The following is a 14,976-nucleotide window of genomic DNA, read 5'->3' on the forward strand; positions in this document are numbered from 1 at the left end:
AACCTTTATTCATTTCAGAAAGGAAGCACCTATCATTTAAAACCTATAGAGCACCGCCTGTAACTGAGGGTGCGGAGTGGGTAAAGGGGAAGCGCAGGAAAGCGCTGTGTAATGCGAGTTCAGAGGAGCGCTGCTTGAGGAGACAAAACAATTTGTATTTGTCGTGCGATGGCCGGGTCACGTGAGCGGTTCGCCCAATGAGGGCAAACCAGCTCTGTGATGTCACGGCCACGCCCCCCTCGCGCGCGCTACAGCCCCTTTTCAAATGGCCAGGAATCGCTCCAGCTTGCTCAGCGCGTGACGTCATGGTGCTCGAGAGCGAGCGTACATTTATCCTGGCTGAGGCCTAACAAAGCGAAGACACGGACTTGTATAGGAACCTGCAGAACTCTTATTAAACATGGTGTATCCCCCACAGCTACTTCTCACGCTCTGTCACGTACGCCACACCTGTGAGCACGTGACCTGCACACGAGACAAGGGTTAATACACAGCTCGCAAGCTATCCCACTTTTCACCTCCGCAAATGTCCCTCAAATGGATAATATCTCCCCTAAATATGTTCCCTTATACCACCTGTCACAAACAGCACACAAGTGAGCACGTGACTTAGATATATAACCAGGGTTAATACACACGGCTACTCTAGCCAACTCGCCCTTCTCCTGTGCAAGGTACTTTCAATGAGTTAATATTACCCCTTACTCAATTGCAATCATATCTATACGCTGCCACTACCTAAGAATTAAGTAAATTAATATATCTGCCAGGTTCTCAGGTCCCTGTTTGTTATAGTACAACTATGCACTATGTCCGAAAATGTAAATACTCTCTCCAGTGCATGCAACAGTTCATTCAGAGCACAAAGTATCACTCATTAAATGTTTTAATATATATAAAAATACAGTGCTTACATTACAGAAAAAGAATTACAAGAACATACAATTACAGTAAATGCAGAACTGTTTCTTAAAATAACCGGATAAAACAGAAAACCCTATACACTACATTACCATATGTCAGGGTTTTCTCCCAGAGAGGTCACTGGTGCAGAAATGAAACTTTACGTGTGTAGCCAGGTCTCCCCAGCGCTACCGCACCCCCCTCACCTGACTGCCGATCGCGGGGGCCGCCGCGTCCAATGGCGGCTCCGTTCGGCAGTGGCAGGGGAGAGGGCGGTCAGGTCCCGGCTCGGGGGTTGCCGGGGACGCGTGCGGCCGGTTGCCAAGGCCGCACGCGCATCTCAGGGCTCCCGGCGCTCCCGGAGCCGGGCGGATAGGGCGCCGCCATTGCGCTTCAACTCGCGCATGCGCAGTGAGTCCCCGGCGTCCCAGTTAGCTCGCGCATACGCAGGGAGGCTGCGAGAGACAGGGCAGAGTCGCGCATGCGCAGGGAGAACCCTAGAGCCAGGGAACAGTTGCGTGAGGGCAGGGAAGGCGCAGGAGAGTCGCGCGAGAGTAGGGGAAGTTAGTGAGAGGTTGCGGCGGCCATTACAGGTTTGTGTAGGCAGAGGGAAGGCACGCACGCGGCCTCAATGTTATTGTAGGGGCCTCGGGACTACAATTCCCATGAGGCATAGCGAGGCAGGCACCAGGTGCTTGATAGGAGCCAATAGGGCTGCAGGACTGCCCTGGAGGAAAGAGATACATTTTCCCGGGCTTTGCATGAGTCACGTCAGTTGGAGCAGCGGAGCTGAAGGGGAAGGAAGGGTGCAGGGAGTGAGTGCAGCTCCTGCATCCTGATAGGTACCCTCACCCTCCAGGTAGGCCCCAACTCCCCACCAGGTTAGTGGGTAACTGATAAGGGACGGCCCTAGATAGGGAGGTCGCCCTTAGTGTATGTAAGGTGCAGGTTTGGCAGTGCCACAGCGGGTAGTGCTGTGCGCACTGGCAAATAGGCACAGTGTGTGCAGTGTGTTTGCTGCGGGTTCCAGGTTGCTGTGTTGAGTGTTGTATGTGACGCTGCGTGTACTGAGTGCAGTGTGTGTGCAGCGTGTGTTACTGTCTGCAGGCTGACTGTGAGAACTGTGTCGGCTGCAGGCGTGTTAGTGTTAGGATTAGTGAGTTAGGAGCTAGTGTTAGGGAGGATTGGGGACTTGGGTAGATAAGGGAGTGGGGCAGGTTATTAACCCCGCAGGCCCTAGGAGTTTTCCACAAGTCACCTCAGGTTGCGGTACATCAGGGACAGGCCCTAGGTTAGGGACCCTGTCATGTAGTGCCAAGGTTAGATAGGGATCAGCGGATGCTGCAGTTCCCATAAGGCGACTTGGGCTCAAGTCGGTGTTCAAAGATAAAGACTATCTCCCGGGTGGGATCACCCCTGGCGGACCCCAAGCAAAGATTCACAGCACCGGATCAGACGGGATCCAGGTCGACAGATCCTTTGAGAAGTAGTTGCAGGCCCGAGTGCAGGAGCACTCGGCAGGTACTCTACAAGTGCACCAACAGATCATAACATTCTATTAACACATAGTGGCAGCGCTGACCACGGGACAAGGGTTGGGCTGTGGGCACTGTGGGGATGTTATACTGTTGTGATGATACTAGAGATGATGTAATAGTTGTCCTTATTCGTGTTTGTTCATTCAGTAAACCTGTTATCCCTAATACTGGTGTATGTGGTTTCTGGGTGGGTTCCTATGTTAGGGTCATTCTACATTTCCCTAGAGTCCTACATAGGTGGAGGCGCTGAAGGAAGATTCGTTCCAGAGGATTCACCCCAGGCTCTCATTAGCGGAGGCTCAGACCTCCTGTGAGCCTGACAGGTATACGCACCACACCGGTAACACTGCATGTTCTACTCACCCACATTACATATGAGATTGGGTGGGGTGGAATACCCGTTACACGTGTTTGGTCCAAAACACACCTCTGTTGAAATCTGATTTTCATAATACCTTGCTATGTTTTATGTACTATTTTTCCCCATTGAAACAACATAAGACCAACCCTGTCGTAAATCAGCTGTGAGATTGACGGTGTTAGGACAGAGTATAAAACTTCTACCAAACAACGTTTAAGCTTGTTGCCTTCATGTATAAACACACTCATGACTTCCCTTCTCTAGTACCTAGGCCAGGGGTGGGGAACGTCCGGCCCGCGAGCCGTGTAAGGCCCGCGAGATCATTTGGTCCGGCCCCCTGGAAGCATTGAAACAAAAAAAACATTATTTTTTAAAAAAAACTCCCCCTCTCCTGATTGGCTGCCCGTGCTGTCACTCTGCCAAGATTTTTTTTTTTGGCCCGCCTCTTCCTACAGCACTGCCCCCTCCCTTCTCTCCAGTAATGCCGGGCTAGGCTCCGCCCCTCTGTCCCTCCCTTTGGGCTCCGCGGGCCTGCCAGTCTCAGCTGCACTGGCCATGCTGCTCCAGCAGCCCATCCACGGGCCCCAGGTAACCCACATACCCCCTCCCAGGCACCTTACCCACCCCAAGGGGGGAGAGGCCTTATTATTGTGTGTGTTTGCAGAGGTGGGCTTATTGTGTGTGTGTGTGTGTGTGTGTGTGTGTGTGTGTCACTGTGTGTGTATCTGTCACTGTGTGTGTGTCAGTGTCACTGTGTGTGTGTGTGTGTGTGTTTACAGAGGTGGGCTTATTGTGTGTGTGTGTGTGTGTGTGTGTGTGTGTGTGTGTATCTGTCACTGTGTGTGTGTCAATGTCACTGTGTGTGTGTGTGTCAATTTCACTGTGTGTGTGTGTGTGTCAATGTCACTGTGTGTGTGTGTGTGTGTGTCAATGTCACTGTGTGTGTGTGTGTGTCAATGTCACTGTGTGTGTGTGTGTGTGTGTGTGTGTGTGTGTCTGTCTGTGTGTGTGTCTGTGTGTGTGTCACTGTCACTGTGTGTGTCACTGTCTCTCTCACTGTGTGTGTATGTCACTCTCACTGTGTGTGTGTGTGTGTGTGTGTGTGTGTCTATCACTCTCACTGTGTGTGTGTGTGTGTGTGTGTGTGTGTCACTCTCACTGTGTGTGTGTGTGTCACTCTCACTGTGTGTGTGTGTGTGTCACTCTCACTGTGTGTATGTGTGTGTGTGTCACTCTCACTGTGTGTGTGTGTCACTCACTATTTGTGTGTCATTCACTGTGTGTGTGTGTGTGTCACTCACTATGTGTGTGTGTGTGTGTCACTCTCACTGTGTGTGTGTGTCACTCTCACTGTGTGTGTGTGTGTGTGTGTGTCACTCTCACTGTGTGTGTGTGTGTCACTCACTGTGTGTGTGTGTCACTCTCACTGTGTGTGTGTCACTCTCACTGTGTGTGTGTGTGTGTGTGTGTCACTCTCACTGTGTGTGTGTGTGTGTGTGTGTGTGTCACTCTCACTGTGTGTGTCACTCTCACTGTGTGTGTGTCACTCTCACTGTGTGTGTGTGTGTGTCACTCTCACTGTGTGTGTGTGTCACTCTCACTGTGTGTGTGTGTGTCACTCTCACTGTGTGTGTGTGTGTGTGTCACTCTCACTGTGTGTGTGTCACTCTCAATGTGTGTGTGTCACTCTCACTGTGTGTGTCACTCTCACTGTGTGTGTGTGTGTGTGTGTGTGTCATTCTCACTGTGTGTGTGTCACTCTCACTGTGTGTGTGTCACTCTCACTGTGTGTGTGTCACTCTCACTGTGTGTGTGTCACTCTCACTTTGTGTGTGTGTGTCACTGTCTCTGTGTGTGTCACTGTCTCACTGTCACTGTGTGTGTTTGTGTCACTGTCTGTGTCACGGTCACTGTGTTTGTGTGTCACTGTCTGTGTGTGGCAGCAGCCACCTGAGGTGATGAAGGACCTGAGTATCACCAGGACGGCGCGGGTAAGCAGCGCTCCGGGGGGGGAGAAGGTATAAGAGGAGTGGGGGATGGGGGGGAAGGGGGTATAAGAGGCTTGGGGGATAGAAGAACGAGTCTGCGGTGGGAGAGACACAACTCACTACCGCCTCTCCTCCTCCTCCCCACACCGGGCAGCAGTTGTGGAGGGTACCTGCTCCGATCTCCCCCTGCTCCGCCCCTTCCCCCCCACGTGCACTTACACTGCCCTCCTCCCCACACCGGGTAGCAGTTGCGGAGGGCACCTGCTCCGATCCCAACTGCTCAGACTCCCCCCCCCCCTTGCGCACTTACACGATCCTTCTTCTCCCCACACCGAGAAGCAGTTGCGGAGGGCACCTGCTCCGATTCCCCCCCCCCCAATCAGATTTCCCTCCCCCTGTGTGTGTCAGAGAGAGTGTGTGTGTACGTCTGAGCGAGTGTGTCTGAGCGAGTGTGTGTGTGTGTCTGAGCGAGTGTGTGTGTGTGTGTGTGTGTGTGCCTGAGCGAGTGTGTGCCTGAGGGAAAGTGTGTGTCTGAGGGAGAGTTTGTGTCTGAGGGAGAGTTTGTGTCTGAGGGAGAGTTTGTGTCTGAGGGAGAGTGTGTGTCTGAGGGAGAGTGTGTGTCTGAGGGAGAGTGTGTGTCTGAGGGAGAGTGTGTGTCTGAGCGAGTGTGTGTGTGTGTCTGAGCGAGTGTGTGTGTGTGTGTGTGCCTGAGGGAAAGTGTGTGTCTGAGGGAGAGTGTGTGTCTGAGGGAGAGTGTGTGTCTGAGGGAGAGTGTGTGTCTGAGGGAGAGTGTGTGTCTGAGGGAGAGTGTGTGTCTGAGGGAGAGTGTGTGTCTGAGGGAGAGTGTGTGTCTGAGGGAGAGTGTGTGTCTGAGGGAGAGTGTGTGTCTGAGGGAGAGTGTGTGTCTGAGGGAGAGTGTGTGTCTGAGGGAGAGTGTGTGTCTGAGGGAGAGTGTGTGTCTGAGGGAGAGTGTGTGTCTGAGGGAGAGTGTGTGTCTGAGGGAGAGTGTGTGTCTGAGGGAGAGTGTGTGTCTGAGGGAGAGTGTGTGTCTGAGGGAGAGTGTGTGTCTGAGGGAGAGTGTGTGTCTGAGGGAGAGTGTGTGTCTGAGGGAGAGTGTGTGTCTGAGGGAGAGTGTGTGTCTGAGGGAGAGTGTGTGTCTGAGGGAGAGTGTGTGTCTGAGGGAGAGTGTGTGTCTGAGGGAGAGTGTGTGTCTGAGGGAGAGTGTGTGTCTGAGGGAGAGTGTGTGTCTGAGGGAGAGTGTGTGTCTGAGGGAGAGTGTGTGTCTGAGGGAGAGTGTGTGTCTGAGGGAGAGTGTGTGTCTGAGGGAGAGTGTGTGTCTGAGGGAGAGTGTGTGTCTGAGGGAGAGTGTGTGTCTGAGGGAGAGTGTGTGTCTGAGGGAGAGTGTGTGTCTGAGGGAGAGTGTGTGTCTGAGGGAGAGTGTGTGTCTGAGGGAGAGTGTGTGTCTGAGGGAGAGTGTGTGTCTGAGGGAGAGTGTGTGTCTGAGGGAGAGTGTGTGTCTGAGGGAGAGTGTGTGTCTGAGGGAGAGTGTGTGTCTGAGGGAGAGTGTGTGTCTGAGGGAGAGTGTGTGTCTGAGGGAGAGTGTGTGTCTGAGGGAGAGTGTGTGTCTGAGGGAGAGTGTGTGTCTGAGGGAGAGTGTGTGTCTGAGGGAGAGTGTGTGTCTGAGGGAGAGTGTGTGTCTGAGGGAGAGTGTGTGTCTGAGGGAGAGTGTGTGTCTGAGGGAGAGTGTGTGTCTGAGGGAGAGTGTGTGTCTGAGGGAGAGTGTGTGTCTGAGGGAGAGTGTGTGTCTGAGGGAGAGTGTGTGTCTGAGGGAGAGTGTGTGTCTGAGGGAGAGTGTGTGTCTGAGGGAGAGTGTGTGTCTGAGGGAGAGTGTGTGTCTGAGGGAGAGTGTGTGTCTGAGGGAGAGTGTGTGTCTGAGGGAGAGTGTGTGTCTGAGGGAGAGTGTGTGTCTGAGGGAGAGTGTGTGTCTGAGGGAGAGTGTGTGTCTGAGGGAGAGTGTGTGTCTGAGGGAGAGTGTGTGTCTGAGGGAGAGTGTGTGTCTGAGGGAGAGTGTGTGTCTGAGGGAGAGTGTGTGTCTGAGGGAGAGTGTGTGTCTGAGGGAGAGTGTGTGTCTGAGGGAGAGTGTGTGTCTGAGGGAGAGTGTGTGTCTGAGGGAGAGTGTGTGTCTGAGGGAGAGTGTGTGTCTGAGGGAGAGTGTGTGTCTGAGGGAGAGTGTGTGTCTGAGGGAGAGTGTGTGTCTGAGGGAGAGTGTGTGTCTGAGGGAGAGTGTGTGTCTGAGGGAGAGTGTGTGTCTGAGGGAGAGTGTGTGTCTGAGGGAGAGTGTGTGTCTGAGGGAGAGTGTGTGTCTGAGGGAGAGTGTGTGTCTGAGGGAGAGTGTGTGTCTGAGGGAGAGTGTGTGTCTGAGGGAGAGTGTGTGTCTGAGGGAGAGTGTGTGTCTGAGGGAGAGTGTGTGTCTGAGGGAGAGTGTGTGTCTGAGGGAGAGTGTGTGTCTGAGGGAGAGTGTGTGTCTGAGGGAGAGTGTGTGTCTGAGGGAGAGTGTGTGTCTGAGGGAGAGTGTGTGTCTGAGGGAGAGTGTGTGTCTGAGGGAGAGAGGGAGTCTGAGGGAGAGAGGGAGTCTGAGGGAGAGAGGGAGAGTGTGTGTCTGAGAGGGAGAGGGAGAGTGTGTGTCTGAGAGGGAGAGGGAGAGGGAGAGTGTGTGTCTGAGAGAGAGAGGGTCTGAGAGAGATAGAGAGTGTGTCAGAGAGAGAGAGGGTCTGACAGAGTGGGTCTGACAGTCTGAGAGATAGTGGGTCTGACAGTCTGAGAGATAGTGGGTCTGACAGTCTGAGAGATAGTGGGTCTGACAGTCTGAGAGAGTGGGTCTGAAGGTGAGAGAGTGGGTCTGAGAGTCTGTGAGTGGGTCTGAGAGTCTGTGAGTGGGTCTGAGAGCCTGAGCGAGAGAGTGGGTCTGAGAGAGAGTGGGTCTGAGAGAAAGTGGGTCTGAGGGAGAGTGGATCTGAGGGTCTGAGAGAGAGTGGGTCTGAGGGTCTGAGAGAGAGTGGGTCTGAGGGTCTGAGAGAGAGTGGGTCTGAGGGTCTGAGAGAGAGTGGGTCTGAGGATCTGAGAGAGAGAGTGGGTCTGAGGGTCTGTGAGAGAGAGTGGGTCTGAGGGAGAGTGTGTGTCTGAGGGAGAGTGTGTGTCTGAGGGAGAGTGTGTGTCTGAGGGAGAGTGTGTGTCTGAGGGAGAGTGTGTGTCTGAGGGAGAGTGTGTGTCTGAGGGAGAGTGTGTGTCTGAGGGAGAGTGTGTGTCTGAGGGAGAGTGTGTGTCTGAGGGAGAGTGTGTGTCTGAGGGAGAGAGGGAGTCTGAGGGAGAGAGGGAGAGTGTGTGTCTGAGAGGGAGAGGGAGAGTGTGTGTCTGAGAGGGAGAGGGAGAGGGAGAGTGTGTGTCTGAGAGAGAGAGGGTCTGAGAGAGATAGAGAGTGTGTCAGAGAGAGAGAGGGTCTGACAGAGTGGGTCTGACAGTCTGAGAGATAGTGGGTCTGACAGTCTGAGAGATAGTGGGTCTGACAGTCTGAGAGATAGTGGGTCTGACAGTCTGAGAGAGTGGGTCTGAAGGTGAGAGAGTGGGTCTGAGAGTCTGTGAGTGGGTCTGAGAGTCTGTGAGTGGGTCTGAGAGCCTGAGCGAGAGAGTGGGTCTGAGAGAGAGTGGGTCTGAGAGAAAGTGGGTCTGAGGGAGAGTGGATCTGAGGGTCTGAGAGAGAGTGGGTCTGAGGGTCTGAGAGAGAGTGGGTCTGAGGGTCTGAGAGAGAGTGGGTCTGAGGGTCTGAGAGAGAGTGGGTCTGAGGATCTGAGAGAGAGAGTGGGTCTGAGGGTCTGTGAGAGAGAGTGGGTCTGAGGGTCTGTGAGAGAGAGTGGGTCTGAGGGTCTGAGAGAGAGAGTGGGTCTGAGGGTCTGAGAGAGAGAGTGGGTCTGAGGGTCTGAGAGAGAGAGTGGGTCTGAGAGAGAGAGAGAGTGGGTCTGAGGGTCTGAGAGAGAGTGGGTCTAAGAGAGAGAGAGTGGGTCTGAGGGTCTGAGAGAGAGAGTGGGTCTGAGAGAGAGAGTGGGTCTGAGGGTCTGACAGAGAGAGTGGGTCTGAGAGAGAGAGTGGGTCTGAGGGTCTGACAGAGAGAGTGGGTCTGAGGGTCTGAGAGAGAGAGTGGGTCTGAGAGTCTGATTTCCCTACCCCCTGCCCGATTTCTGTGTGTGTGCGTGTGCATTTGCGTGTGCACAGACACCAACCCACAGTCAGTCATAGTCACCCACCACCCAAGAGTCAGTCAGTCACCCAAAGAGAAGCAGTTCCAGACATCACATTAGTGGTGAGTTCATTAAATGTTTCACCAAATACAGCGGCTAATTTTTAAGTTGATAATTTTGGATGGCCCTCGAATGATTTTATAAATATCAAAATGGCCCTTGGCAGAAAAAAGGTTCCCCACCCCTGACCTAGACACACGTGAGTCACATCAGTAGATTCAGGCGGTCATAATGGATGCAACGAGACCAAGTATGACCATCTTGCCCCTAAAATGGATATTAGATCCTTATTACCTGCTAAACCTCACATATCTGGCCTCATTGCATGTGTCTCCGTGCCACAATTACACACATGTAACTCTTAGTATGTACAGTAGATGACATCTCATTTTTAATAAACTCCTCCAGGGAAGGCATAAGCTGTGTGCAGTGGTGGGATTCAGCCAGTTCGCACCGGTTCGTGGAATTTTTCAAGTTTGCAGAACCGGTGCATTAACCGGCAGTAGAATCACATGTTTCAGAGCAGAGCAGGACTGCAGGGGAGGTGCGCCATCCAGCTGTCTGACCCGAAACTTCCGGTGCCTGCAGCTAGAGCTCCTCACATCCTGCTCTGACTGAAGTGATTGCTCTGCAGCTGCAAACCATCTCCCCCCGCCTGTGTGCAGCCAGGGAGCCATGGAGGAGGGGAGGGAGAGATATGAGGGAGGTTTGAGAGTGGCTGGGGGAGATGTGAGATGGACTGAGTGAGATGTGAGAGGGACTGGGAGAGGTGTGAGAGGGGCTGGGGGAGGTGTGAGAGGGGCTGGGGGAGGTGTGAGAGGGGCTGGGGGAGGTGTGAGAGGGGCTGGGGGAGGTGTGAGAGGAGCTGGGGGAGGTGTGAGGGGCTGGGGGAGATGAGAGGGGGACTGGGGGATGTGTGAGAGGGGGCTGGGGGAGATGTGAGAGGGACTGGGGGAGATGTGAGAGGGACTTTCTGCCCCCCCAGTCTCTCTCTGCCCCCCTCTGGTCTCTCTCTGCCCTCCCCCCCTGGTCTCTCTCTGCCCTCCCCCCCTGGTCTCTCTCTGCCCTCCCCCCCTGGTCTCAGATACAATGGATCGTTAACTGGAAGCAATGTAACTAATTATCTTGATTGTCTTCTCCTAGGAGTCCTCTCGATGGCCAATGAGGGACGAAACACAAACGGGTCTAAGTTCTATATCTGTACTGCAAAAACTGAATGGTGAGTGTGTTCTCCCCTGTTGGTGCTGACACGGGGGGGGGGGGGGATTAGGCATCACCTGATGTATTACACACTGTATAAAAATCCCTCTCTTCAGTGGTCTGTTATGTGGCCTACCAATTAGGAAGCAGACACGTTTACATTTGTTTTTTGGTTTCCGTGGGCTGCCCTGTCTTAACCCAAGCTTCGTCCCTCTCCTAGGGCTGCTACTGTGTATATAGCTGCAGAGGGAGACGGATAGACTCGGTTACCATGCAATGTTAATACCAGCCAGGCGCTGGGAATGGGGTCTCTGTCCTTCTGACCCAGGCACTGCCACCAACCCCTGCACAGCCACAGATGTCTGTGGGAGTTTCTGAAGCCACGGTGTGCGTAGACCAGGGGTGGGCAACTCGAGTCCTCAAGGGCCCCCAACAAATCAGGTTTCCAGGATATCCCTGCTTCATCACAGGTGGTGCAGTTTTTGACTGCACCCCTGATTGAGCCACCTATGCTGAAGAAGGGATACTGAAAACCTGACCTGTTGTTGGCTCCAAGTGGGTATGGACAACCCTGGTATTTGTTTCTTTTATTACTATAATTTCCCACCTATTTCTAAGAGCTTTGTTACCATATTTCCTGCATTCTCGCACTGGGCTGTAAGAGCAGGCTGCTATTCTCTGCTTTTGTCATTAGGACTTCTATTCCCCTTTCTGAAAGCAAAGGCTGACTCTTTAATGAACGAAGCTTCCTCTAGACCAGTTGTTTCTAACTTTGTAATTTTTTTGGTTAAGGAACCCTATAATTATATTGTGAAATTCTGCGGAACCCCAACTCCCCTCTCTAACAGCGTGTCTGATATCAGATGGATTGTAAGGAACCCCAACTCTCTCTAATAGAGCGTCTGAGATCAGATGCATTATAAGGAATCCCAACCCTCTCTAATAGCGCGTCTGAGATCAGATGTCTTGTAAGGAACCCCAACCCTCTCTAATAGCGCGTCTGAGATCAGATGCATTATAAAGAATCCCAACCCTCTCTAATAGCGCGTCTGAGATCAGATACATTGTAAGGAACCCCAACCCTCTCTAATAGAGCGTCTGAGATCAGATCTATTGTAAGGAACCCCAACTCTCTCTAATAGCGCATCTGAGATCAGATCTATTGTAAGGTACCCCAACCCTCTGTAATAGCGCGTCTGAGATCAGATACATTGTAAGGAACCCCAACCCTCTCTAATAGCGCGTCTGAGATCAGATCTATTGTAAGGAACCCCAACCCTCTCTAATAGCGCGCCTGAGATCAGATCTATTGTAAGGAACCCCAACCCTCTCTAATAGCGCGCCTGAGATCAGATGCATTGTAAGGAACCCCAACCCTCTCTAATAGCGCGCCTGAGATCAGATCTATTGTAAGGAACCCCAACCCTCTCTAATAGCGCGCCTGAGATCAGATGCATTGTAAATTCTTCTGGATTTGGTGCAAGTTTCAAATGACCTGAATATTGCACAGAACGCTTTCGGGGTGTCTGGGGGAACCCAAGGATTCCTAGGAACCACGTTTGAAAATATTGCTCTAGATCAGTGGTGCGCAAACTTTTTTGCCTGCTTTTCCCCCCTGCTTGCTCTCTCTACCCCCCTCCCCCCCCCGCTGGCATGCCCTCTCTCCCCCTTTTTCTCCGGTGCTTCTGACGCCATGGCAACGTCATGTGTCTCCGCTGCATCATTTGATGCCGTGTTGCCATGGCAACGCTTCACCAGAAGGTTACGGAGAGCAGGTTAGGGACTATACAGAGGCCTCCCGCACTCCCCCGGCATTTAATTTGAATGTTGCCGGGAAGAGCGCAAGGCCTCTGTGAACACTGCCCTTCCCCCCCCCAGAAAATCTCGCGCCCCCCAGTTTGCGGACTCCTGCTCTAGACCTAGGAAACAGCCAAACTAAAACACTGCAGTTGTTTTGGGTTATATTGAGAAACTTCCTTTTTGAGAGGCCGGTAAGAAGCATCAGTCACAGTGAATGCTTTTGGTTTCACCCCCTGTGCTTCTCTTGTGTCTCCTCTCTCTTTATATAAGAACTAGCTATTGTGCCCGGCTTCGCCAGGGGAATGTAATATTGAATAAATGTCGTCCCCCCCCGCTGCCGGCACATCTCCCCGGGCCCCCCCCCCCCTCCCCGCTGCTGGATGTAGTGCGGGTGAGATTTGTCTCTGTCTGTGTGTGTCTCCCCCTGCTGCCGGAACATCTCCCCGCCCTCCCCCCCTGCTGGCGGCACATCTCCCCGCGCCGCTGTGGCATTTCCCCTTGCTGCCGGCACATCTCCCCGCCCTCCCCCGTTGGTACATCTCCCCCTGCTGCCGGCACATGTCCCCACCCCCCTGGCTGGTTCATCTCCCCCCGCTAGCTGGCACTCCTCCCCCCCTGCTGGTACATCTCCCCCTGCTAGCTGGCACATCTCCCCCCGCTAGCTGGCACATCTCCCCCTCCCCCCCCCCCCCCCCCGCTGGCACATCTCCCCCCTCCCACCCCCCCCCCCCCCCCCCGCTGGCACATCTGACCCCCCCGCTGGCACATCTGACCCCCCCGCTGGCACATCTCACCCCCCCACATCTCACATCACACACGCAGAGACCCATACACACAGCCCCGATCCAGGCAAGGATACGCCCCTCCCTTATTAGCCCCGCCCCCCGCTCCTGCTCTAACAGATTTGTTGGACAGGGAAAATTTGAATGTCCATAATTTGGGAGGTGAGTCACATTGGAAGCTCAAAATAGTTGCGTTGACCTACAAATTCGCAGCAGAATGTGCAGTGAAAGTTTTGTTGTGCTACGTGGTGCCATTTCTGAGATTCTGATGCTTCGGACAAACAGACGGAATCCAATTTAGAATTATAGTATAGACTAGCTGAGAGACCCGGCTTTGCCCGGGATTAAAATTTCCCTATCATTCCTCTCTCTTTCTCCGCTCCCCTCCCCCTGCACAGCTCCATTCCCACCCCCTCCTGTGCAGCTCCGGTGTTCACCTCCCCTGCGCTGCACCGGTCGTCGTCAGGGAACTGGGAAGAACTCTCCCACAGACTCACTACAATTTAGGTTTTGTCTCTTCCTTAGGGCAGAAGGGGAGGGCACAAGGTCTGCACCAACGATTGGGCAACGCACAGACCAAGTCCCACATCCACTCCTGCCAATAAAGAAAGCTGCAGAAGGGAGGGGTAAATCCAAGATGGGCCTCCCAGTACCTGCATCTACCAGGACTTACATGTTATTGAGGGCAGATGAGTAGCCAGAACCAGCCACGTCTACATGTGAAACAAATATTATAGCACTGACGGGGTACACAAAATTGTACAGGCACTTTGTTGGGTTATTTATTCCCCGTCCCCAACTAAATATATCTAGAAAAACCATTTGAACTGCAACCAATAGGCTTCTCGTCACTGTTCCGCCTGTTTTTAGTGCACGGAGACACTTCCAGCCTTGGACCACTTTTACCTCCCACCAGTGTCGTTGCTTCTAATGTCTTTATCCCTCTCCTATTTCAGGCTGAACAATAAAAACGTGGTGTTTGGCTATATTATTGACGGCTTCGACGCGGCCGTGCAAATGGAGAGTTTTGGTTCTAGGAGTGGCAAATCCAGCAAAAGAATTGTCATCGCAGAGTGCGGGCAGCTGGCCTGACCCCCTCCGGCTCTCCCACCATCCCTCACTGCATCCTAACCAGCTCGGAGCTGTGAATAATACATTTCTGAGAATGGCAGATTAATGCATGGCTAAGAAAATGGTATAGGAAGGAGGGCTTTGGGGTTTTTAGAGCACTGGGACTCCTTTTCTGAGAGGTGCAGTCTTTACTGCACCTCATTGAAGAGGGATCTTCTGTGCTAGGGGGAGAATGTTGAGATAACAGTACTCACTGAAAAATAAAAACTTCAATGCATGCTTGCTGTTAAATGCCCTGGTTTTTCTATAAATTACTCCAGCACAACATAACTCGGCATTCTTGTCTTTGCACACAAAAAGAAATGTTTATGTAGACCCCCTTGGTATCTTGATGTTAAATCCTGATCCTCATCTCTCCAGATCTTAACACGTCTCTCAGCCCTCATGGTGGAATCACTATGTTCTCACATCCTGGTGGAAGCAATCATTCTGTGCCTTGCCGCCTGTCTCTCTCTTCAGCTACAACTGCCATATATTTATCCAGATATTCCTTGAATCAGCTGTTACTATATACAGCTCAACCCCGTTACAACGCGAATCCGCTTATAACGCGATGCAAGCGCGGCTCCCAATTTTTGTATCTATGAATACTTTACAACACGATTATTGGTATCTTAAATACTTTATTGTACAATGCATACAATTGTACATTATTTCTAACGCGATCTGCTTATAACGCGATATGATTCTTTGGACCCCAAGCACAGCGTTATAAGGGGGTTGAGCTGTATTTCTATTCCAAATTAGGTCCTGCAGCTTCAAACAGATGTCATAGAACTGCCCACAACTCCATACATAAAAACCAAATATGGCATATGTACTGGAAGGTTCTCAGAGCTCTGTAATAGCCTCTTCTCTCAGCTACTGCAGGACCTACATTTGGAATCACAAAGGGGAGAGGGGAGGGAAAATATCCTTTTATTGGGTGCACTCCTAGCTCAAACACAGGGTGGGTGGTGTGCATGTTTATTAATCAATCAC

At 52.4% G+C, this 14,976-nt stretch overlaps 1 protein-coding gene across 3 annotated transcripts in view; it reads left to right on the forward strand.

Annotated features, from left to right (window-relative positions):
- Positions 1-14,213, forward strand: part of LOC142501072 (peptidyl-prolyl cis-trans isomerase F, mitochondrial-like) — a 67,741-nt gene extending 53,528 nt beyond the window's left edge. For 2 of the 3 annotated variants that reach the window (XM_075610384.1, XM_075610386.1), the window contains 2 exons: positions 10,226-10,301; positions 13,821-14,213. In XM_075610384.1, coding sequence (XP_075466499.1) covers positions 10,226-10,301; positions 13,821-13,956 — 212 coding nt within the window. In that variant the 3' untranslated portion in view covers positions 13,957-14,213. Of the gene's footprint in view, positions 1-10,225; positions 10,302-13,389; positions 13,491-13,820 lie in introns of all 3 variants that reach the window. The other variant, XM_075610385.1, reaches the window with a different exon arrangement.
- Positions 14,214-14,976: the final 763 nt, after the last annotated feature.

Source organism: Ascaphus truei, chromosome 8 (assembly GCF_040206685.1).
Source record: "Ascaphus truei isolate aAscTru1 chromosome 8, aAscTru1.hap1, whole genome shotgun sequence".
Lineage (NCBI taxonomy): Eukaryota > Metazoa > Chordata > Amphibia > Anura > Ascaphidae > Ascaphus > Ascaphus truei.